The following is a 24,992-nucleotide window of genomic DNA, read 5'->3' as shown; positions in this document are numbered from 1 at the left end:
TAGGCTAAAGGTAACCATCAAATTTGTTGTTAGACGGTTACCTATTAATTAATCATTCACAATAACAAAATTAACCTAGCTTAATTCAACTAACTCTGCACTAAAATTTCATTAGACTTCCCTTTTAAAATATCTTAGAAACAAAGCATCATTAACACTCCAAAAAAACATCATTATCCCGACATCATTAACCAATATTTTAAGAATTTAATCTATATATACGTTGATTTTACAAACAGTTATTATTTAGATGATTTGATAGTATTTTTTTAAAAAAGGTAAAAACTCGTAATTTGATTAGCCAGTTGGAGATGTGTATTTCTGTTCTCTATGATTATTGGAAAATTTTATTAATAAAAAATTGTGTTAATAATAAAATAATAATAAAGCCAATAAAGGCATACCAGTTTTTAGCTAACGTTCGAAAATTCAAATAAGTGGCTCGGAACCGAAGCTAGTAGGTTAGGAGATAGGTACACATGTAACTTGAGATGTGGTGCTCACGCGTTTGTAGGGGCGTTAAATTAGAATCTAGAAAAGTACACTTGACCTACAACCCCTTACCCCCTCCCAACCCCCACCCCAGTAGATTTTGGATTTAAGGCCAAAACTTATTAAACAAAAATAATATTTTTTTTAAAAAAAAGGCAAAACCAAAGTTAATTTTATTTATCGGAAAAATAATAAGTTAAATTTGTATGAGGTCAAAGATGCATGTCTTGACTTAACTCGTTAGATTTAATTATTAATAATTGAATATTGTGATATTAATAAATAAAAATAATGAATAAGGCAAGTAAGAAAGAGAATCGGATGAAGCTTTAGATTTCGATGAAGTTGTGAACAGTGAGTCTAGTTATGTTATCTTTAGATTCGATAATGATTATATGTAACGAATGCTATGTGATAAAGACTTGATGAAAAATGAAAACTTGGAGCTCAGGAATATAGATATAATGTTGTTATATTGCTTAGAATCAAAATTCTCTTACAAATATAGGAAATAAACTATTTATATATTATAATGGTGGTTTCACTCGAGCCATAAAGTACTAAAATCAATGAATGTTGGCCATATAATAATACCGTTAGTGATTAATATTTTTATGTCATGTTCAGGCTATCTGTATGATAATATTCATAATAATGTGCAGATTTAATTTGTTAATAAATCCATGAGATACATATTAAATATTAATAAATTCTTTTTTGGAATAGTAGGTATTATGAGCCTTCTTTGATTAGTTTATGCGCATTAATATTATTTTCATATATGTATAGCTATTATTAGGAATATTTTTGGAGTATACATGAGCTAAAATTGACCATGAAAAAAATAAATAAGGAGTGGTTTCCACCCAAAATTAACTATACATTATCTATATCACAAGATTCACAACTAATATATATTATTAATAAAAAATAAATACTAAAATAATTAAAATGTAATTTTACCAACCCCCTCATTTTATTATTTATAGTCTTTAAAGCCTCACGGGCTGAATAACAATGACTTCTGATGGCATTTATACTTCTCACATTTAAGCAATCACGGGAGTTAATTTGAAAATAATTAAAACTCTCCAACTAAGTTCCGCGCATAATTAGATTTTTCTGTAATTTCCATTTTAATCTATAATAATATTTTACTATACTGTTCAAGTTCTCTATTAACCAATTTTTCATGATATTGTTATAAATTTTTTGGTGAATCTGTCAATCCATAATAATAAGTAGTAAAAAATTACAATAGATGTGATATGATAACTTGAAAATTAAAATAAAAACTTGTTATATTTATTAGTTCTAAATTTTTTTTGAAGAAAATTATCTCCCCACCCCCACCCACCCTCAAGGTCTTTCATTGGTGCCCTAAAAGTGAATCAACTAATTATAAATCATAATTTGGCTTATATAATTCAATACTAATTATATGCTTCTGTCAAATCTGCTGGTGGATTATGCTCTCTTATCTCTTAACCATATAATTATTTCCCCCCTCCTCTAACCACTCACATTATCTTTTATTTTATTTTTATTTTATTTTTACTTTTAGACTAATAATAATAAATCATGATAAAACTCCCACAAAAAACAAAAAGTCATTATAGCTATGATGTCCGGGTCACGTTATGCACCCTGACTAATTTCATGAGATACCTACTATCTCATCAGTACCTCACGTCGGCATAGATATCTGATAACTTTGTCTATCACACTCGAACAGATAAGGAGTAATCGTCTAATATTTGTGTTTAATAAGATTTATAGAACAAGCTATCAAGCTTGTCATCAAACTTGTGACACAAGTTGTAGCAATTAAATGGAAGGAAAATATTATTCATACCTTAAGATAGACAAAAGGAAGTGTTAGTAATATAGAGCTTTCCCATCATAGTAATGCTTTGCTTTGGAGTTGGCCCAACTTATGGAAATGCCAGAGCAAAAGTTAAGACACAAAAAGTGAATGTGATTAGCAGTGAAAATATAATTAAACTAATCTATACTTAAGACTAATTAGTATTGTAATATTCTCTAATAAACTCAATACATCTTTTTTTGTGTGTACACATTGTAAAGAGGTCACAAGTCAATTCTTAGTATCACTAATCAAAGTTTTGTTTATCTTATAGTCATTTCTAACTTATTGAATTTCCTTAATTAACTATGTTATGGTATGATTATAAAAAAAAATCATAAGGGTAAAATGGTCCATTTTCCAATAATATCATGAAAGCCATAGCACTCCTAACATTTTTCCCCCTCACTTTTGTTATTATTTCTTACTTTAATTTGCCCACCGACCAGACTTCATGAGGAGTGTGGAAAGCAATTCCCCACATTATCCTTCTTTTTCTTTAAATCATAGAGGTATTACAATGACTTATCATGGCCAAAAATTTACTACTAATAATTGTTGAAAGAATCCAAAACCTTCATGATATTATTAGGTTATGTACAAAATTGATCCCCCGAAAAGCGGAATTCATCAGAAACTTTATTCTTTTATCAGAATCATACATGAGACTCCATCCTCACAAGGCTGAGCATTCGTTGATCCATGATTTTAATTCAATAGGTTAAGAATATAATTGAATTCCATTTTTGCTACTATATAACAACTTAATTCTATATATATGTGTGTGTGCTTCCTACATTATAAATATTCAATTACAATGTATGTGTAGCCTTGCCTATAGCATACTCTATTACATGGTGGTGAAATGACAGAAAGCAATGTAACTAGTAATAGTATAAAATGCTTCTTTTTTTAATCCATCAAGGGATTATTTTCTTGGAACAAATGAAAAATTGTTTGACTAAACAAAGGGTGTTTTGTTAGGGGCAAAAATGAAGAAAGTTGGATAATAAAACTTAAAGCAAAAGATGAACTATCTCAACTACAATTTGGTGAAGTTGAAAAAAAAAGATCATCTCTATTCTAGGATACCCAACTTTAGAAGAAAGCAAGATTAATCCTACTTCTATTTTATATTATATACAACAACAACAACAATTCTTGTGTAATTACAAATGGGGTGTGGGAAGGGTGGTATGTATGGAGTCTTATCCAATTTATTTATTGTGACGGTAGAGAGGTTATTTTTGATAAACTATCGACACAAGTAAAACATATCAAACTCAAATATGGAAAGAAAATACAATAATATATAAATCATGCTAGAGATAAAAGAGAAGAACAGTAGCAAAACGACAAACAAGATGTAAATGAAGCAAAGAAAACAACATGTAATAAAATAGAAGAATAAGATAATTGTAGGGAAAACTAGACAACGCTCAGATACAGAAATACCTATTAACCTTCTACCCTATCTCTCGTCCTTCATACTCTCTTATCTAGGGTCATGTCCTAGTAGTAGGAAAAACTAAACAACAATCAATTACCTATTGACCTTCTACCCTAATCCTCGCCAGGAACTATACCTCCTATCTAGAGTCATATACTCTATAGTTACTAATTTGATGTCTGAATTTACATTGGACATAGATTCTGCTTTGACCTTGTAAATTTGCTTTCTTATATGCCTTTTTCAAATGTAAATAAAACTGACATTTCATAGAAAGTTGAAAGATATTTCAAGAATAATGTGACTTTGCACCTGGCAGCCAATCATCTATTGGGGTTCCTTTGATGCTAACAGTTATTTAAATATCAGAGATATTTTGTTCCTTGAGATATAGTTTTTCCTTTTCCAAAAAGGTTGATTCCTCTTGCTTTTAGAAAGTCCTGAGACATGTTCTCATCCCATTTCTCACTTCTCAAGGCCAGCACTTCATAATATGAAACTAGCCATCAGTTGACAGTTGACGATGTATATAATTTAAACTCTTTCGAAATGATGACAAAAATGTGCAAATAATATATTCTGCATACATCTTTTTTCAGTTCAATTTTTCTTTATTATGTTCTTATCCTTTCTTGTTGTCTTCAACCAGACGACCACAACTGGTAAGGATGAAGGAATACTTACTAGACTGATATATAAGCTGGAAAGCCCAAAGAGTAAATGCCTCAAAAGTTCGACTAATATTCAATTTCTCAAACCTCAGTATAGTTTCTAGTCTTCCTACATTTCAGCTCCTTTTATCATCATCATCAATTTCAGTATATAAATGGTATACTAAATCTGTTTCACAATGGCCAAAATGGTTTTTCTATGTTGCTATGACAGCTAATAAGAAAAAAGATACACAACCGATGAGGAGATTGATGCAGACGAATCAGTCGCCTTGCTCGAGGACTTGATGAACTAAACTGCCTCTACTATGATGAATCAATCCCCAAGTCATTGTGCCATCCTACAATGTGTGAGGATGAGGATCAGGGGGGAACATGGTTACAAGGAAGCGGTGAATCATCTCAAAACTGGTAAATGTGATAACAGCTGCAGGGGTAGTCCGGATTAGGTTGGTTGCACAACCACGGTAAAAGCCTGTCATGCCTTCTTGATGAAAGACTTTCTTAATGCAGTCAACTACACCAGAGTACCGTTTTTCAGAATGGCGCCCCTGTTCTTGAAGCCTTGAACGTACAACCTACAACGAAAAATCCAAAGAATGATTTGGTGACTGTATGCTTGTCATACACTCGATTCCCTAAGCTTTCCGAACACATGCAAAATCTATTGAAGTGATTCAACCATAAATTGATCCAACAGAGAAGGACAACAATGTGAGAACACAGGTCCCCTAAATATCCCAATAAAAACAAAAAAAGAGGTAGGAAGAACTTGACTTGCAATATTTCTGTAAAATTGTGGACCAAGACGTCATAGGGTATACCACTTTATGTTTCAGTTAACCATTTAAAGTAAATTAACAACGCAACCAACGTAATAACATACCTCATGTGGATATGTCAATGTAGAAGCAAATATTTTGGAGACTGATGATGCAACGGCAACATCAGGGGCCCCAAGTTTATCCGTTGAAGTGTTAGCTGACATCATCACAACAAGCCAGCACATTCAGAAACGATGTCATCCTTTCCAAGAGGTGGGAAAACAAATCTAAAGATACTGAACTAACTAGAAGTGAAAGGAAACATTATGACCGGACATGAGTAATCACCTCGCTTGGCCAAGTAAATCTTAATTTTCTCATAAGTCGGAAATTGGATAGCTACATGACTAACACCAGCCAAAGCAGGCACCAGACCGCTGTTTACCACAAAGCAATTTAAGTCAGCAAAAACTGGTAGACAAGCAATTTGAAACATTAAGAGCGACAAATTTCTTGAAAAGACGAACACTGACCTGTACAACCCACGAATACCCTCTTCATACGCTATTCTCCTTAAAGCAGATAATGTACCCCTGTAAGGTTCAAACCCTGTTCTCATTCCTTGCGTCTACAGAAGTTTAAGACAAACGAGTAAGGGTGAGAATATAATTAATGCTTTGTTTGGTGGAGTGCATTTAGAAGCATATCTTTGGTAAACACATCTTTAACCATTATTAAATGGCATAACTAAATGACATCTGTGATTTGACAGTACTGGTCCAGCTAAAAACATATTCTTTACCATAATTTTTTACACCAGAAGTGCATAGATATTAATTAATCAATTAAATGGTGTAACAATTCTCACCACTACATTAGCTACATATTTCCCCACAACTTAATAGAAATTGAACATGGATTGTTATACTTATTAATATAAGCTCTCCAACTTGGGCATGAAAATGTGGCTGGGCCAAGCAGGTGAGAAGTCAGCTTGGCTAGCAATAGTCCCCCCCTGAATGCCTAACCTGTCCTCCTGTGAACACCCTCAAAAGTAGCCTGCTTAGAACTAAAAAGACCCATTTGGGCATGAAGTAATATTTTCACTATTTGAACTACAAGTAAAATATTGAAACAGAGATTTGGTTTTAATGTGTTTTCAATTGAAATATTTCACTCACGGATCTCTAACTTTCACAAAATTCTTTTTCATTGAAGTTCAAATCTCGCACTTCTTAATCAATTTCAACTTCAACTCAAGTATTGTCCAAATGCCTATTAAACCACAAAAGAACAGTGACAATTAGGCTGACTTAGAACTCAATTAACAAATCTTACAAAAATCAAAGTACACACACATCATGCACACACCAATCAAACTTGGGAAACTTTAATAGTTAAAAAACAAAAAAAAAAAGTGGATCACAACCATTCAGAAGCAGATACGAAAGTATAGACCATGAGATCAAATTCTAAGAAATGCCCAAAAGTAGAATACGGAACTGGAATGGACCTAAAGCAATTAGATCCCTACTGAGATAGAACAACATTTTATTGCATCCATCTACTCTGCTTTTAGCCAGTGACAAGCGTGTAAAAGCCACCCCTAAGATGCAAAGGCACAATGGCATTATTAGGCGTACAACTCTTAGGGTATATATATATAGAAGTACCACCTTGAGGAACTTTTCTGCAGGCCTGGCCACCTAATCACTTTGTCAGATCACATGGTTAAAAAAGTGTGCCATAAAAGCTAAAATCACACTCCCTCTCTTTCAGTTGGTTACTTGAAAACAAGGAGATATAGAACACACTTACACTTTCTTGTGAGAGAACTCTTCAACTTTCCATTTTCCTCTTGTAAGATACTGGAAAGTCACATGGTACATGTCTTTCTCCAACCCCCCCCCCCCCCCGACCAATTCTATAGTCATATAAGAAACCAGAAGGCCCTTCCAGCTGCTTTATTATTTGTAGTTTTTGACAACATATTGTTTCTCTCCATACCACAAAGTCAATAGCTCTAATGTCTGACCCAACTTTCGTTTAAAAGGATTATTACCAACATCTTTAGCTCTTTCCCCAAGCTAAATATTTTTTTCTGAAATGGAAGGAATGGGACCATATAGGATCGGGAGAATTACAAATCAAGCTAAATATTAAAATTTGGATTCATGAAACACACCTGAAGACGTGTCTTCACAACCCAGAGAGGATTTGTTGCAATTGTAGTTGCAGCTCCGGCACCAGAAGCAGCTAACATGTTTGCACCTATGGTGAGTTGATGACTTCCATCTACAACAACCACCAAATGGAAAGTATTTATGACTAAGTGCAATGTAGTTTATCAAAAATTAATTTGGAAAGCTAATCAATCAATGGAATAACATCTTTGAGGAAAGGTCATCTACTGACCATCAGAGCCAAGAAATCTTTTCAGCTGATCATATATAGTAAAATACACCTGCAGAAAAGGAAAATATGTGTGAGATCACTCTTTATATAAACTTAATTACTTCTCTATCAAATTGAGGAAGTCGTGATCAAATCTTTATAACTAAGTGCATATACACGATACTGTAATAGGAATTGAGCACAGAACTTCAATTTTAATTAGAGGAAGAGAAATAGTAACTGACTAACTGTAAGCCTCCCTTTGTCACCATCTGCGGCAACACTTAAGAGTTGAGTAGTTGACTAAATGATATGCTGATATGCAAGGGATACAGGAAAACTTTCAGAAAGATCTTTTCATTGGAACTAGATAGAACTCAGGAGATTCAGACGCATTGCGAGAGTGTTCGAATTAGCTTACCTAAACCATTTTCCCATACGAACAAAAATAAATGGGACAAAGATTATGACTAGAAGCAAAAGAATCTGAAATGACAAAACTACCATCTCATTTCTTAGAAAGTTACCTTTCTGTGAAAACAATTTGATCCTTTTTTCCTACTCCCCCCCCCCCCCCCACCGTACTTCAACGGCTCTCCACTGTTTTTTGCAACTTAAGTCTAATTTCTGGGACTCAAGTGTAAGTAGCATTTAACAGTGATATTTTAGAGAAAAACAATGTCCTTTTAGATAGGCTGTAGAACCAGAAGAATAATGCACTTAATTTATACTAGATATTGGTACGGCCTGTGCTTTTGTAAGTAAATCGATCAGTCAATCAACCCAAGATAGTTAGGATCGGCAATATGAATCTTCTAGAGAACTTCACTTATAAGTAAGCAAAAAATTTACTTATAACAAAGCCAAGAACTAAGATAGTGTTAGATACAACTATGCCTAAGCAGGGCGATGTCAGAGGAAATTCTGGTGGAGGCCTGCACCAATACTGACGTGCAAATCGCTCTCTCCCACTAACATAGTCTGTTCAAGTTTAAAATGAACTATTGAAATATATCACTGTATCCTCTTCATAGACATTCTGCAAAGTTCACCAGAACATTGACAAACTAATATGTTTTAGACTAAAACAGCAAGATGTCGCTTTACCCTCGAAGCATCATTAGTTCCTCCCTTTCCACATCAACGCATGGAATGTTTCTACAAATCTTCGTTAGTTCCTTTTTCATCTCATACCCTATCCAGGCCCAAAATACCTATTTGATGATCTTTCATATTATCCATGTCTTCCCAAAATTGTCTAAAAACAGGTTACACAGTAGAGTTGCAAACAGGCACTGCGAGCAGATGTGCTTATTGGCTTCATCTCCTTACACACACTCATGGTTTCTACTGCTCTGCATACCTTTTCTCCATAGTTGCTAAGTGAGACGGGCTTCATTTACTTTCACCAAAGTGAAGCATGGAACTTACAGATATGTAGCAGCCCAATCATTTTTTTGAGGCATTTTTGGACACAAAGAAAAGAAGAGAAAAGGAAATTGAAAGTAAAAGAGTTGAAAAAGAGAATTTGGTCCAGAAAATGAGAAGGATGCAATGGGATGAAGTTCAGCAATTACACAACCTGTATTTTTTTATGACAAACGCAATTACACAACCTATATACCAGTGTTTTGGACGGCGAGAGGCGACAAAAGGCGACAAGGGCCTGCCTCGCCACGCGGCGAGGCGAGCGGCGAGGCGCTCGCCTTTTTGAATCGAGGCGCCAATTAATACCAAATAAGTGATATATATATATATATAATAAAATATTACTAAAAATATTTATGAAATATATATAATAATGAATTGCATATTTTGATATAATTACATACAAAATAAGAGGAGTATAATTGTTAAAGAAGAGAGAAAATATAATAAATATTAAAAGTATAATTTATTTTATAAATAAAAAAGGACACACTTATCTAGAGAAACTCTTTGTCTCTAGTTTTCTTTTTCAAGAAAAGTTGAAAAGACTCTACTTTTTGAAAAAAGATACTAAAAAAGCTGTACTTCCTTTACTTTTCAAGAAAAAACTCCTCCTCTTCTTCTTCTCTCTTCTTCTCTGTACTTTACTGTACTTTTCAAGAAAAAACTCCTCCTCTTCTTCTTCTCTGTACTTTTTCAAGCTGAGCAGCAGCAGCAGACGCGAACTCGCAGCAGCAGCAGTCGCGACAGTCGACATCAAGTTTCCAATCGCAGCAGCAGCAGTCGCGAACTCTAATTCCAGTCGAGGGATTGATTTCAAGTCTCCGGTCGCGAAATGAGGAGCAGCAGTCGCGTCATAAGTTTGAAAAAATACCCAAAAAAAACCCTAATTTGATTATTTGGCTTTTTAATTATTAAAATTCAGACTTCTAAAAAAAAAAAAGAAAAAGGCGACGCCTATTGCATCGCCAATTCCACGTCACCCCTCGCCTTGGCTCGCCTTTTTGATCTCGCCACGCCTTGCCTGAAATAGGCGCAAACCCCTCGCCTCGCCTCGCCTTGTCGCCAAAGACGAGAGGCGCTCGCCTTTAAGAACACTGCTATATACTTTAAAAGAAAGCTTTATGTAACACAAGTAGCTTCACCCTTTATATCCAAAACTGTAACAACTACAGGGGTATCAAACTGCTAAGCCATACTATGAAGATTTGGGAAAGAGCGGTGGAGATGAGGGTGAGAAGAGGGGTGTCCATTGCTGAGAACCAATTTGGATTCATGCCGGGACGATCGACTACCGAAGCCATTCATCTTATGCGAAGAATGGTAGAAAAATATAGAGAAAGGAAGAGAGACCTACATATGGTGTTCATTGACCTTGAAAAGGCCTATGACAAAGTACCGAGGAATGTCCTCTGGAGGTGCTTGGAGGCTAAAGGTGTCCCGATGATTTATATTAGGGCGATAAAGGACATGTACGGTGGAGCCAAGACTCGGGTTAGAACGGTTGGAGGAGACTCGGATCATTTCCCAGTTGAGATGGGGCTGCATCAGGGATCAGTCCTTAGCCCTTTTCTATTTGCTTTGGTGATGGATGAGTTGACGCGGTCTATTCAGGAGAAGGTCCCATGGTGTATGTTATTTGCCGATGACATAGTACTGATCGATGAGACGCGGGACAGAGTTAATGCGAGGCTGGAGGTGTGGAGACAAACGCTGGAGTCCAAAGGGTTCAGGTTGAGTAGGACCAAAACGGAATATTTGGGGTGCAAATCAGTGATGCGTTGGATGAGGCAGATGGGGAAGTGAGACTTGACACACAGATCATTCCTAAGAAAGAAAGTTTTAAGTATCTTGGAGCTGTAATCCAAGGAAGTGGTGACATTGACGATGATGTCACACATCGCATAGGGGCTGCTTGGATGAAATGGAGGCTTACTTCTGGAGTCTTGTGTGATAAGAAAGTTCCACCTAAACTTAAAGGTAAGTTCTACAGAGTGGTAGTTAGACCGGCCTTGTTGTATAGAGCGGAGTGTTGGCCAGTCAAGAACTCACATGTTCAAAAAATGCATGTTGCGGAGATAAGGATGTTGAGATGGATGTGTGGGCACACTAGGAGCGATAAGATTAGGAATGAGGTTATCCGGGAGAAGGTGGGAGTGGCCCCTGTGGTGGACAAGCTGAGGGAAGCGAGACTGAGATGGTTTGGGCATGTGAAGAGACGGTGCGCAGACGCCCCAGTGAGGAGGTGCGAGGGGCTGGTGGTAGAGGGTACGCGGAGGGGTAGAGGTAGGCCTAGGAAGTATTGGGGAGAGGTGATTAGACAGGACTTGGTTCAGCTTCACATCACCGAGGACTTGACTCTAGATAGGAAGGAGTGGAGGTCACGTATTAAGGTTGAAGATTAGTAGGGTTAGCGTGTTGTCTTTCCTTGCGAGGGTATGGGTTGGTAGTGTATGTAGTAGTCCTAGCCTGGCACTTGTAGTTCTTGTCTGTGATCCTATAGTCATATGTTGTTTACTGCGCTTCGCCTCTCACAGTATTTTCTTGATGTTATTGTCTCTGTTGTTGATTATGCACTATTTTTCTTATTGGATGTTATGTTTTATATAATGTTTCCTCTTCTCTTACTTGGTTTGGATGTACTTGAGCCGAGGGTCCTCCGGAAATAGCCTCTCTACCTCCACGAGGTAGTGGTAAGGTCTGCGTACACTTTACCCTCCCCAGACTCCACTTTGTGGGATTCCACTGGGTATGTTGTTGTTGTTGTAAGTAGCTTCACCCTTCAAGTGAAGCCAGCAAACAAGGATCAGAACTGAGAAAATAGAGAATAGAAGAAAATTTTCGACCCAATCACCTAGCCACCTTAAGGTAAGTATTTATAAATTTTAATTTTAACACTTCAATCCTACCAATCAAGAATACACAATTATTGACATTCAAGATTAGAACCGATTGAAATAATTCCACCAACTCTACTCCATTAATGATTGTAGATAAGATTTGTGGTAGAGAGGTTGAAATAGATAAACCCTAAATTCTACCATTAATGAAGTTTGTCGGAAGAATGGGGAAGATGATAGAATACTTGAAAAATGGGTGTTGATTATCATGATTTGGTATGACGTTAATGATAGTTTTAAATCCATTAAATACAAGTATTAGGATGGGTGGAACCTAATCGATTAAATTAGCTAAGTTGAATTCATGTGTTACTAGATTATGGACTGAATCGAGTTAGTGTGTTGTAGATTGCATTTGTGAATCAAGAATGGCTTAAAAGGCGTGTGAACCTTAGTTTAAGATACAAGTAGGTAAGTTAAGGCTAATATCCTAGTTGGGATTTTTGTTAAAATTCATGCTTCCTCAAACATGCTTTCTGAAAAAGTTTCAAGCAATAGCTTGTGTGTTTGGAACTGTCATAATACACGAGGAGTGTTGATATATCTCCCATGGAAAAAGTTTTAAACAATGGTCCTGCGTGTATGGAACTGTCATCGTACATGGGGGAGCATTGTACAGTGAGTCAATGACATATCTCTAGTTTCATTTTCAAAATTTGTACTATTTTGCTTTCACTTTCTTTACTATTACTCTCTTTGTCCCAATTTATATGACACACTTTCCTTTTAGTTTGTCCTATAAAGAATGAAACATTTCTTTATTTGACAAATATTTGATGACACTATCAACATTTTATCCTTGTTGGGTCCCAATTATTTGGCAAAGGTGTACTTTTCTATTTAAAAATTTATTATTTTAAGGGTAGTTCCATCCATCCTAAATCCAGTATATGACACGTTTAAAATTATTATTAACATCACGCCGCGCAATGGCGGAGACAAAATTTTCGCCAAGGAATTCAATATATGAAGAAGTAAACACGCGAAGAAACCAAGGGGATTCAACATCTATTATATATAATTTTAAAAAAGCTATATTTTTTTAAACTAAGAAAAATATATAAGTTTTTTTATATATATAATAGATAATGAATACATAAAAAATCTTATATATATTGTGTAATTTTCCAATGAAGGGTTTCGAATAACCCCCTTTGCCCCCAACTTGGATCCACCCTTGACGCCAATTCATAATAATCAAATACCCAATTAAGTGTTCCATTGTCTTTCTCATTACTCCAACAAACTTCATTAATGGTGAAACTTAAGGTTTATCTATTTCAACCTCTCCACGGCCATTAATGGCACAAATGTCGTCAACCTTCATAAATATACATCATCAATGAAGTAGAGTCGATGGAATTACCTTAAAAGGTTCAAATTTTGAAAATCAATAACTGCGTGTTCTTTATTGATTCAATGTAAAATCTGTGAAGTTCCATGAATTGGGGTATTAATACATGCATTAAAGTGTTAATATCAACTTGTGAATAACCATAAATAATGACTTTGAGGTGTTGTCATACAAAAAATGACCTTGAGGTGCTAGGTCATTGGCTGAAAATTTTCTTCCATTTTCTTTTGTTTCCTAGTTTCCTCCATTCCAGTCACTATTCCCTGGCTTCACTTGAAGCTATTTGTGCATTTCATAAAACTCTCTTTTGAAGCATAGGAAGCGTACTTGATGAGCTTCAGCCTATTGCGTCCTTGACTTCTTTTTTCCCTTATTTTTTGGACTAAATTATCCTATTTTAACTCTTTATCTTTCTATTTCACTTTTTTGTGTCCAAAAATGCCTCAAAAAATAGTTACGCTATTACATGCTCTTCCATTTAAAATAACATTCAACCTTGAACATTAAACGAGCCATAATTGTGACAAGAGGAGTGTGGACACTTTGCCTTTATATTTATCTTGTCTTTCAAGTTTAATTTTAGCACTCTTTTGATAATTCACTCTTCAAGTTCAATCTCAAACCATTCCTCACATTGACCTTAACACTGTCTCGGGACTTTGAAATTAAATTTTCCAATCTGTATACACTTTAACAAATGTCAAAATTGCCAGGGATCTTTTAAAGCAATCCAAGTTTTTCACATCAAACATAATCTGAGGTTTAGTTGCTTATCTGAAATCTGAATTAAGTAGCATATGTATGTACATATAGCATTTAGAAATCTTAAAGGAATATCTAAGTTTAATTATTTTTCTCTTTGGTATGAAGAGTTGGGCACTCGCTTGCCACCACAAGCACTTAACCTCAAAAAATCTTTTAAACCTTTTATCAAACATGCAGGGAGCATGAATTTTAACAAAAAATCCCGCTGCAAGTTAGTCTCAATTTTACCTTAGCTTGTAGATCAAACTAGGACAGGAAGCGAGTCGACCTCCCTGGGTGTGAGTGCCAAAAGGCCAAGGTTGTGGTGGGATACAAACTGACACTCCCCTGTGTATGATGATAGTTTCATACACGCAGGCCATTGCTACCTTTTTTGGTGGGAGATAGGTCAATCTTTACGGTAGGTGCCAAAAAAAGAGTGACCAGTAGCCCAAAAGAAGTGCAAAAGAGAACATAACCTCTGATATGATAAGCAGAAAAAACAAATTGAGGTCCTGATAGTACGACTTAGGTATAATGTCCTTCAAATGTGGACTCCCCGTTTACAACAGTTCCCTACACACTGGTTGAAACTTTTTCAAAAAAACGTTTATCATCAGTTAAATCATTTTTCAAAGTGGATTCAAATATCAGCTTTTAGTATACATTTAGACTCTCAATTTATCAGTAATCAGCTTATCAGCTGACTAGTATAGCAGGTTTTCAGTTGCAGTAACAATCCAATATTAAGCTATGATCAACACATTATTATCTTTTCTGCATGTCACGTTTTCCTCAACATGTCTTACTCCGCCTTCTAGGGGTAGTCATTGAGACTTACTGAGACCCATGTTGGTAGTACCTAGCCCGTATAGGTCTGCTTCCTTTTTGGATGCAGATATAGGTAAAACTGAGCTCGATGCTACTACTTGTGGATTTAGTTCAGCTTCATCCTACCTAGAGTATGCAATAATCTGGCTCTACATTACACAGCAAATACTCTATGAACAAACATACCACCACCAGCATGCACACAGCCAGTGGAAGGGATTTGGAAAATACATCTTAAGTTACCTGGGATGACAAGTGAATTTGGTTTTGATTACCAGGTTAACTGTGATTTATGTATAAAAATATATATTCTGTGGCAGAAGGAAGAAGGAGAAATTACAGAACAAAATGCAAAGGTGAAAATGGCAAGTGAAATGTTTGATCACACAATCAATCAACTACACCTCAATCAGAAATTAGTATGCTCGGCTATACTATATCCATTCACTTTTTTCTAAGGTTCAGAAAATAGAGGTTGTCACCAGAATTAGATGAAAGGCTTCAGCTGAGAAACAGCAGACAAGAAGTCAAATAAAAAACAGATTTTTTACAACAAATTCAGGAGGTTGGACTTCAACAAGAAGAAAAGGACGTCAAGTCATGGATTAACCAAATAAGTGACACAGGAGAACAAGATATGGCGGAGATCTGCATCCCGATTTCACTGGAATCATTCACCACAACCAAAGATGCTCAAATAAGTTTTCTTACTTGTTGACACCAACTACAGACAGTAAAAAGAAGGTAAAGACTAAAGACAATAGACTGGGTATATAGTCATGCAGCTCATGCCCAAGTGCGTGCACATAGATAAATTATTAACTTATCAATTACATGTAAGCATCTTTTTCTTCTTTTTTGGAAGTGAGGATTATTGCAGAATGACATGATTTAAATGTGTTGGCAAAAACAGGCAAGCACACCAAGCATGAACTTGGAACAGGACGATTATGACCTAAGAACAGGATAATCGGAGTCCAGTAAACTTTACTCCCTTATCAACTAATTACTACAAGAAATAACAACAAGAAGTTAACGTGCAGAAGCTAAGAGAAAAAGTTAGTCTACATTAGCAACAAGGAGATGGAACAAAAGCTAGTAATTTCCATTAGGTTCTATATTTCATCTTCACAAACTGCCCCATCCTTGTAGCTATCCATTAAAAAAAACTAATAAGGTAACGATTATCCTTGTAGCTATCTATAACAACCAGATTCTCTAGCACGAGCCACGTTGTAAACAGCCTTTGATCTATCCAGATAAAAGAATAAAGAGACTACATAACCAGAAGTCAGTGTGATGCTAAAGTTAGAATTGTAAAATAATCTGACTCACCGCCCAGTTTGGAAGTAATGCTAGCACTGTTGGGGAAAGCCCTCTGTACATTCCACGCAACCCCTCTTTTTGAAATATATGCTCCAAATTCCCAACAATAAGACTACCTGATTAGAAGAAGAAACAAAATCAGCTACCGCTGATATATTCACCATGTAAATTTTTGCTTCTCGGTTCATTTTTTCATATGTTCAAGTGTAACTTGATGATAGATAATTATCAGTCCCAATATAAGCATGCATGAGTAAGTGTCAGTGGTCCATCAAACTACATAGTACTAGAACCATTTGGTAAAATATATACTTATACTGAATCTACACCTATTGCCGCGAAGTAGTGGGTTAAAAATCCGAATAGTGTGTGGCATGTAGACAGCACAATCAAATAAAAAGCAGCTTAGTGGGAGAAATAAGAACCCTAACAACATCAAGAATCATTTCGACAAATCAATGGAAATAGAATAAGGCATTACCTCTAACGTTAGCATTTCCTAGCTTCGGCAGCCCATGAACCTGCAACCTAGTCTTAATAACATCTAAAGGGCACACAAATGTAGCAGCAATTACTCCTGCAACATATTAATTTCCCAAATCAGAGCAAACCCTTAGATCATGTCCATATATACGTTTAAGCATATAGATAAAAGGGGGAAAAGGGGGTGATAATTCTTCCTTAGAAAGTGTAAAAAAAAAAAAACCTTATAAAAATCTTACCAGCAGCGGCACCAGCACCAGCATTACAAAGTACCCCTTTGGGAGTAGGTCCATGAGTAGTATCAGCAACCATTGCTAAATCTAAAGAAAACAGCTGCAGAGATATCAAAGACTCGACCTTGTTTCTTAGGGTCCTCTCTTGAGAGGGCGATCGCACAAAACCACAGTCGCATGGCCAGTGGGTATAACTCCAAATAAGCAAACTCAACAACCCCAATAACCTAAATTCAAGATTGAATTGCCCCCCAAACAGTTTTTTCTTCGAATCACAACTAAAGGGGCAATTCAAGATTCAATTTTTTCGAAAAGGGGTTTGTTCGATCAGATCAAGAATCGAAAATTCGCCAATTTGGCAGCAGTTGGGAAGAGGGATAAGGTCAGAAATTGAGCTTCATATAAGTACCCACCTCCTTCGCACGCTTGAAGTGTCATCAACCACAAAAATCACACAGATGGGTCCTCCAAAGTATACTTCATTGGGATAAGCAAAACACACAAAAAAAAATCCAAAATTATTATTTGCGATTTATTGTCTGTCTGCTTGCTTTTGCTACCAACCAGGTGACTTCAATTTCGTTATAATTTCAAATTTTCCCCAAATCTTTTATGTTTGTCAAATATGGTTCTGCTTGTTAAACTCAACAAGAATTATAGAAATTAAATGGCAAATTTTGTAACTTATGCTATTTTTGATCTATTTTAAGAGTTCGGTGTAATTTTTTTGAAGTGCAATTTATGTTATTTTTGTATCAAGAAATTTGGCTTCATTTTTTTAATATAGTTTTGGATAAATTTAACAATTGAAATTTGATAAATAATTGATGGAGATCAAAAATATTTATTTATGACAAATTTAAAGGATGAAAAGTACTATTCAATTGATTTCAAAGGACTATTTTAAATCTACTACAAAGATAATGGACCTTTTTGTCATTTTCACTACAAGATCCTTGGATATAGTTTTAAGTAGTTACAACTTGGACAAATATTTGGTTATAATTGGAAAAGGGATTATTATTTGAAGTTAAGATAGATTAAAATATTTAATATTATATTGACATAAATTTTAGCCAAAATAAGAAATAAGTTAACTTTCTATCCATGAAAATCATATTTGACTTTAAATGTACTTCAATTTTATCTTTTTTTGGTATTTCAGATATTGAAATTCTATGTACATAAATGATGGTCGCACAATTTTATTATTTGTATAATGATAATATTTATTGCTAAATAACAAAATTATTTAAATTTCTTCTTTCTCTTTTATATAATTTTTTTACGACAAACTTAACCTATAATTAGAAAGAAAGAATAATATACTTGGCTAAACAAAATATTGGTATAAACATGACCTAGTTTAAAGTTATAGCAAAAGGTTCGTGTCGTGTGAAATTCTATACAGTGAACATATGAATATGCATGAAAGATCAACAAATAAAGTTAATTATTTATTTGAATTATCACAAGAAGTAATAAAAATTATATATTGCTTAACGAGACACCTCAAGCGTACGAGAAATGAGAGATTTTGTGTGTATACCTACAAAAATAATATATCACCATGTTATCTAAGAAAAAATAAAGCAACATAATCAATATATCTTATTTAAAAATGCACCATGGCATTAAAAGGACAGAATCATTATTTATGTGACTAATAATACGGTATTGTCAATATCAATTAATAACATGCGACAAATAAGTAATTCAAGCAACATCTATTTCAAATGAGATTATTCAATTTAATAATAGTTGAACCAATCTAGTGTCATTTGTCCACAGTCACAAATAATTTTATAAAGAAATTAAAGATACACTTACAACAATATTATGTGAATAAAAAGTACTCTCTAGTTCCTTGTTATAAAACAAATGTCATTTTAGTAAAATAAATAAATACATTCAAATAAGTGTTATCTTAATAATGTTCGATTTTCAGATATATTTATTAAATATGAAAAGTTTAGTAAATTAAACAATATACTTATTAGTTTTTAATAAATATAATTCTCGATAAGATGACACTTATTTTGAGACGAAGATGATAATAAAATGATGTGTTATTTTATAAATTATTATCAATTTCGATAATGTTCCTTTGAATGGAATAACTCAAGTGTCGTGCTAGGTTTTTATTCTTTAGAAAATCTTCAACTAAAACTCAGCTTATTAGACAAGAATTCAAATTGCATATTTAACTATTTGATATGACTTATTGCACAATTTCATATGAATACTATAAATAAAAATTGTTAGGTTAGTGGTCTCGGATCAATGTAGAATTTCATGCTCCATGCAATTATAAAAAAGTTTAAATACATTATTCAACTAATGATTTGTCTAATAATGACTATATCTTTGACTAACCTTTTGTTTTATGTAGAGCAAAATACAACACACAAAACTAACTTTTTGTTCTATGTAAAGCAAAATATATTTAAATTATTTATTTATTTAATAAAAAAAATATTAATTGAATAATAATTATATATTAGTTTAATTTTAATTAATAAAAAAATTAATTTATTAACCTTTTTGTGAATTTTCATCTTCATATGCTGAACCCGCTTGATAAATATCCACTACACTAACTTCAACAATGATAATTTTTCTCACAAATTGAATAGGAATACCAATAACATGAAGTAAATGATCATAACTATTCATTATTAATCATAGCCACCATTTCACTAATTGTATTTTCCTTTTTCATGTACATACCTTTATCTGCAAAAATAGCTATTCCATCTTGTGTCATAATAAAAAATTTCATTCTTAGTTATATTAGGCATGCAACTCAAAGTTAATGAAGTTACCAAAACGTGATTATATTCATGAAAATCAAATGAAGTTTTACTAACTATTTCATTAGATTCATAAATATTACTGTTAAAATAAAAGTAAATTCTAATTTTCCACAATTGTCATTAAATAGGCATACAAGGGCCCGTTTGATCATGCGATATGAAATCATGAGATGAAATTGAAATTTTGTTTGGACATGCGATATGAAATTTTTGTGTTGTATATTTTCTCATAAACGTAAGAATCTCATAAGTTGTAAAACTATTAAAATAACTCCAATTGTTTTTAAAAATCACATAATAAATTATTACAAAGTTATTTTGTTTGGACATGCGATATGTAAATTTTTGTATAGTTAATTATTGTATTCATATAATCATATACATATATAGTTTATAATTATATACAAACACAAAATAGTTTATATTTGTAAAGCATATAATTGTACAAATTGTGTCATTCGATTTTTCTAACCAACAGTTAGAATATAATTGTTAATATACAATTTCTCTATTTTTGTATAAACAAATATACATACTTGCGAGCCATTAGAAGTTGATAATTCGTTTTTGAAAATTTCAATTATATACTATACAAATCAATCGTATTCTTTTTTGCCGTTCAAAACATGATGTTTCTGCGTTGAATATACAAGAATATTAATGAACTAGAATTTTTTTCGTGTCATATTGCTTTAGTGCTATGGGGAAACCAGTTGTTATGGTGTTTGTATCGTTATAAAACTAATTTTTAGAAAAAAATTTGATTTAAAACTATTAGCTTGAATCATGAGATTATGTAAATTTTCGGTTACCTTATTTAGAGCTCATGTATATATTTAATAAAAAAATATATTATATAAATTATAAACAAAAAACGTAATATACAAATTAAATGCTCTATAGCAAACTAAACTATACCCATAGAATGTAATTAGATAAACTATATATATATATATATATATATATATATATATTGATAGATAGATAGATAGATAGAGTGTTATTATATATATAAAGCGTTATTTCATTAAATCAGTTTGCCATATATGAAATTTACCCTTTAAAAAATTCCAAATCATTATATGGAATTCTCAAATCAAGATTTTTGGAGAATATGGTATTCCAACCCATGATACGAAATCATGAGACGGAATCAACTTGAAATCCATATTCAAACGCTGATCCATCTCACGATTTCATATCATGATATGGTATCGCATGGCCAAACTCCTACATAGGGCTCGTTTGGCCATGCGACAAGGAATCGTGATATGATATCATAATATGAAATCTTGAGATGAAATTGAAGTTTTGTTTGGACATGCGTTATGAATGTTTGTGTTGTATATTTTCTCATAAACATAAGAATCCTATAAGTTGTAAAACTATTAAAATAGCCCTAATTGTTTATTCAATCTTACCAAATAAATCAAAAAAATTATAAAATCGCATAATAAATTTCTTAAACACAAAGTTTTACTCATAAATCGCATTCGCTGAATGCATTTTATGCCTTATAATCTCAGCTCTTTCTATTTAGGTATCTAAGAAGCGTTTTTTCAAGTTTTCAACGACATGATATTTTTTTTAAAAGATAAAATATTTATCTTTTCTTGATATTATAAAAGTAATAAATGAAATAAATAAATATATTTTAAAAGTAGTGGACAAATAAAATTTAACGGAAGGGGTAATATAGTAATTTCAACAATAAATAAGAAGACAAATAATTTTACTCATAAATCGCATTCGCTGAATGCGTTTTATACCTTATATTTCCAACTCTTTCTATTTAGGTATTTGAGAAGAATTTTTTCAAATTTTCAACGACATGACTTTTTTTAAAAGATAAAATATTTATCTTTTCTTGATATTATAAAAGTAATAAATGAAATAAATAAATATATTTTAAAAATAACGGACAAATAAAATTAAATGTAAAGGTTAATATAGTATCTTCAACAATAAATATGAAGACACAGAATTTTACTCATAAATCGCATTCACTGAATGCGTTTCATGCTTTTCATTCTCAGCTCTTTCTATTAATTAGGTATCTGAGAAGAGTTTTTCAAGTTTTCAACGAAATGACGTTTTTTAAAAAGATAAAATATTGATCTTTCTTGATATTATAAAAGTAAGAAATGAAATAAATAAATATATTTAAAAAATGGTGGACAAAGAAAATTAAACGGAAGCGGTAAATAGTAATTTCAAAAATAAATAAGATGACACATAATTTTACTCTAAATCGCATTCACTGAATGTTTTTTATGCCTTATATTCTCAGCTCTTTCTATTTTGGTATTTGAGTAGAGTTTTTTCAAATTTTCAACGACATGAAGTTTTTTTAAAAGATAAAATATTTATTTTTTCTTGATATTATAAAAGTAATAAATGAAATAAATAAATATATTTTAAAAGTAGTGGACAAATAAAATTAAACGGAAGGGTTAATATAGTAATTTCAATAACGAATAAGAAGACACGAAAATTTACTCATAAATCGCATTCTCTGAATGCGTTTTATGCCTTTCATTCTCAACTCTTTCTATTTAGGTATCCGAGAAGGATTTTTTCAAGTTTTCTACGACATGACCTTTTTTTAAAAGATAAAAAATTATCTTTCTTGATATTATAAAAGTAATAAATGAAAATAAATAAATAAATTTTAAAAATAGTGGACAAATAAAATTAAACGGAAGGGGTAATATAGTAATTTCAACAATAAATAAGAAGACACAAATTTTACTCATAAATCTCATTCGTTGATTGCATTTTAAGCCTTAAATTCTCAGCTCTTTCTGTTTAGGTATCTGAGAAACGTTTTTCAAGTTTTCAACGACATGACGTTATTTTAAAAGATAAAATATTTATCTTTTCTTGATATTATAGAAGTAATAAATGAAATAAATAAATATATTTTAAAAATAGTGGACAAATAAAATTAAACGGAAGAGGTAATATAGTAATTTCAACAATAAATAAGAAGATACAAAATTTTACTCATAAATCGCATTCGCTAAATGTGTTTTATGTCTTTCATTCCCAGCTCTTACTATTTAGGTATCTGAGAAACGTTTTTTCAAGTTTTCAACGACATGACATTTTTTTAAAATATAAAATATTTATCTTTTCTTGATATTATAAAAGTAATAAATGCAATAAATAAATATATTTTAAAAATAGTGGAGAAATAAAATTAAACGGAATGGGTAATGTCGTAATATTTCAACAATAAATAAGAAGACACAAAATATTACTCATAAATCGTGTTCGCTGAATGTGTTTTATGCCTTATATTCCCAACTCTTTCTATTTAGGTATCTGAGAAGGATTTTTGAGCTTTCAACGTCATGACGTGTTTTTAAAAGATAAAATATTTATCTTTTCTTCATATTATAAAAGTAATAAATGAAATAAATAAATATATTTTAAAATAGTGGACAAATAAAATTAAACGGAAGGGATAATATAGTATCTTCAACAATAAATAAGAAGACACAGAATTTTACGCTGAATGCGTTTTATGTTTTTCATTTCCAGCTCTTTATATTTAGGTATCTGAGAAGGATTTTCAAGTTTTCAACGATATGACGTGTTTTTAAAAGATAAAATATTTATCTTTTCTTGATATTATAAAAGTAATAAATGAAATAAATAAATATATTTTAAAGATAGTGGACAAATAAAATTAAACGGAAGGGGTAATATAGTATCTTCAACAATAAATAAGAAGACACGGAATTTTACCTAAATAGAAAGAGATGAGAATGAAAGTCATAAAACGTATTAAGCGAATGTGATTTATGAGTAAAATTCCGCGTCTTCTTATTTATTGTTAAATTACTATATTACCCTCCCGTTTAATTTTATTTGTCCACTATTTTTAAAATATATTTATATATTTCATTTATTACTTTTATAATATCAAGAAAAGATAAATATTTTATCTCTTAAAAAACGTCATGTCGTTGAAAACTTGAAAAAACGCTTTTCAGATACCTAAATAAAAAGAGTTGTGAATATAAGGCATAAAACGCATTTAACAAATGTGATTTATGAGTAAAATTTTGTGTCTTCTTATTTATTGTTGAAATTACTATATTACCCCTCCCCTTTAATTTTATTTGTCCACTATTTTAAAAATATATTTATTTATTTCATTTATTACTTTTATAATATTAAGAAAAGATAATTATTTTATCTTTTAAAAAAACGTCATGTCGTTGAAAACTTGAAAAAATTCTTCTCAGACACCTAAATAAAAAGAGCTGAGAATATAAGGTATAAAACCCATTCAACGAATGTGATTTATGTAAAATTTTGTGTCTTCTTATTTATTATTGAAATTACTATATTACCCCATCCGTTTAATTTTATTTGTCAATTATTTTTAAAATATATTTATTTATTTCATTTATTACTTTTTTAATATCAAGAAAAGATAAATATTTTATCTTTTAAAAAACGTTATGTCATTGAAAACTTGAGAAAACACTTCTTAGATACCTAAATAGAAAGAGCTGAGAATATAAGACATAAAACACATTCAACGAATGCGATTTATGAGTAAAATTTTATTATTTTAATAATTTTATAACTTATAAGATTCTTATGTTTATGAGAAAATTATCAATACAAAAATTTTATATCGCATCTCTAAACAAAACTTTAATTTCATCTCATGATTTCATTTTTTGATATCATATCATAATTCAATAACATGATTACATATCCATGGCCAAAACGTGCCCTTAATCTCAACGGCTCAATGAAATCAAGATATTGTTATAAAATTAAATGTAACCAATATATATTTATTTTGAAATTATAATTTGAAATCTCTAATCATGTTTTTAGTTGTTGAAGAATTTAAATTTTTGAAATTATTATCTCAAATGACATTTCTTAACGTTGAATTGAAATTATGACTTTTATATGGCATGTCCAAATACAAATAATATTTCTTCTTGTATTTTATATTTATATTTTAGATATGGAAAAAATAACCAAGTACCAAAAGGGCACATGGGAATATTCAAGTACCTAGGGGGTCATGCCAGTGTCTCTGATTGGCTAAAGATACACGTGTCACAAAGCTACTGCATCTGAAAGTAAAGTGAAAGCTCAAACCCCTTTTCTCCTCTCCACAATTCTGTTTCTATTTTTTTCATTTTTATTTATAATAAATATAAATAGTATTTTCTTTATTTTCCTTTTTTATTTTTCCGCCTTC

The 24,992-nt window shown here is 32.1% G+C and overlaps 1 protein-coding gene across 1 annotated transcript; it reads right to left on the bottom strand.

Annotated features, from left to right (window-relative positions):
• Positions 1 to 4,536: 4,536 nt before the first annotated feature.
• Positions 4,537 to 17,325, bottom strand: LOC125839396 (nicotinamide adenine dinucleotide transporter 1, chloroplastic). The gene is made up of 9 exons (XM_049518382.1): positions 16,944 to 17,325; positions 16,703 to 16,798; positions 16,231 to 16,337; positions 7,660 to 7,708; positions 7,430 to 7,539; positions 5,778 to 5,872; positions 5,593 to 5,681; positions 5,367 to 5,461; positions 4,537 to 5,058 (listed from the first exon to the last, which is right to left on the bottom strand). The coding sequence occupies exons 1-9, from the start codon at positions 17,014 to 17,016 to the stop codon at positions 4,822 to 4,824; spliced, it is 951 nt and encodes a 316-aa protein (XP_049374339.1). The 5' UTR covers positions 17,017 to 17,325; the 3' UTR covers positions 4,537 to 4,821.
• Positions 17,326 to 24,992: the final 7,667 nt, after the last annotated feature.

This window comes from Solanum verrucosum, unplaced genomic scaffold (genome assembly GCF_900185275.1).
Source record: "Solanum verrucosum unplaced genomic scaffold, falcon-dt-bn FXZP01000306.1, whole genome shotgun sequence".
Classification (NCBI taxonomy): Eukaryota; Viridiplantae; Streptophyta; class Magnoliopsida; order Solanales; family Solanaceae; genus Solanum; species Solanum verrucosum.
This window is presented reverse-complemented; position numbering and strand designations above follow the sequence as displayed.

What these genes read in the sequence shown, in the direction of transcription:
- LOC125839396 (XM_049518382.1), bottom strand. Translation starts at nt 17,016, where the DNA reads ATGGTTGCTGATACTACTCATGGACCTACTCCCAAAGGGGTACTTTGT. An exon ending in CATTACTTCCAAACTGGGCG is followed by an intron (nt 7,709 to 16,230) that starts GTGAGTCAGATT and finishes CCTTTTCTGCAG; the next exon opens with GTGTATTTTACTATATATGA. An exon ending in GATTTACTTGGCCAAGCGAG is followed by an intron (nt 5,462 to 5,592) that starts GTGATTACTCAT and finishes TGATGATGTCAG; the next exon opens with CTAACACTTCAACGGATAAA.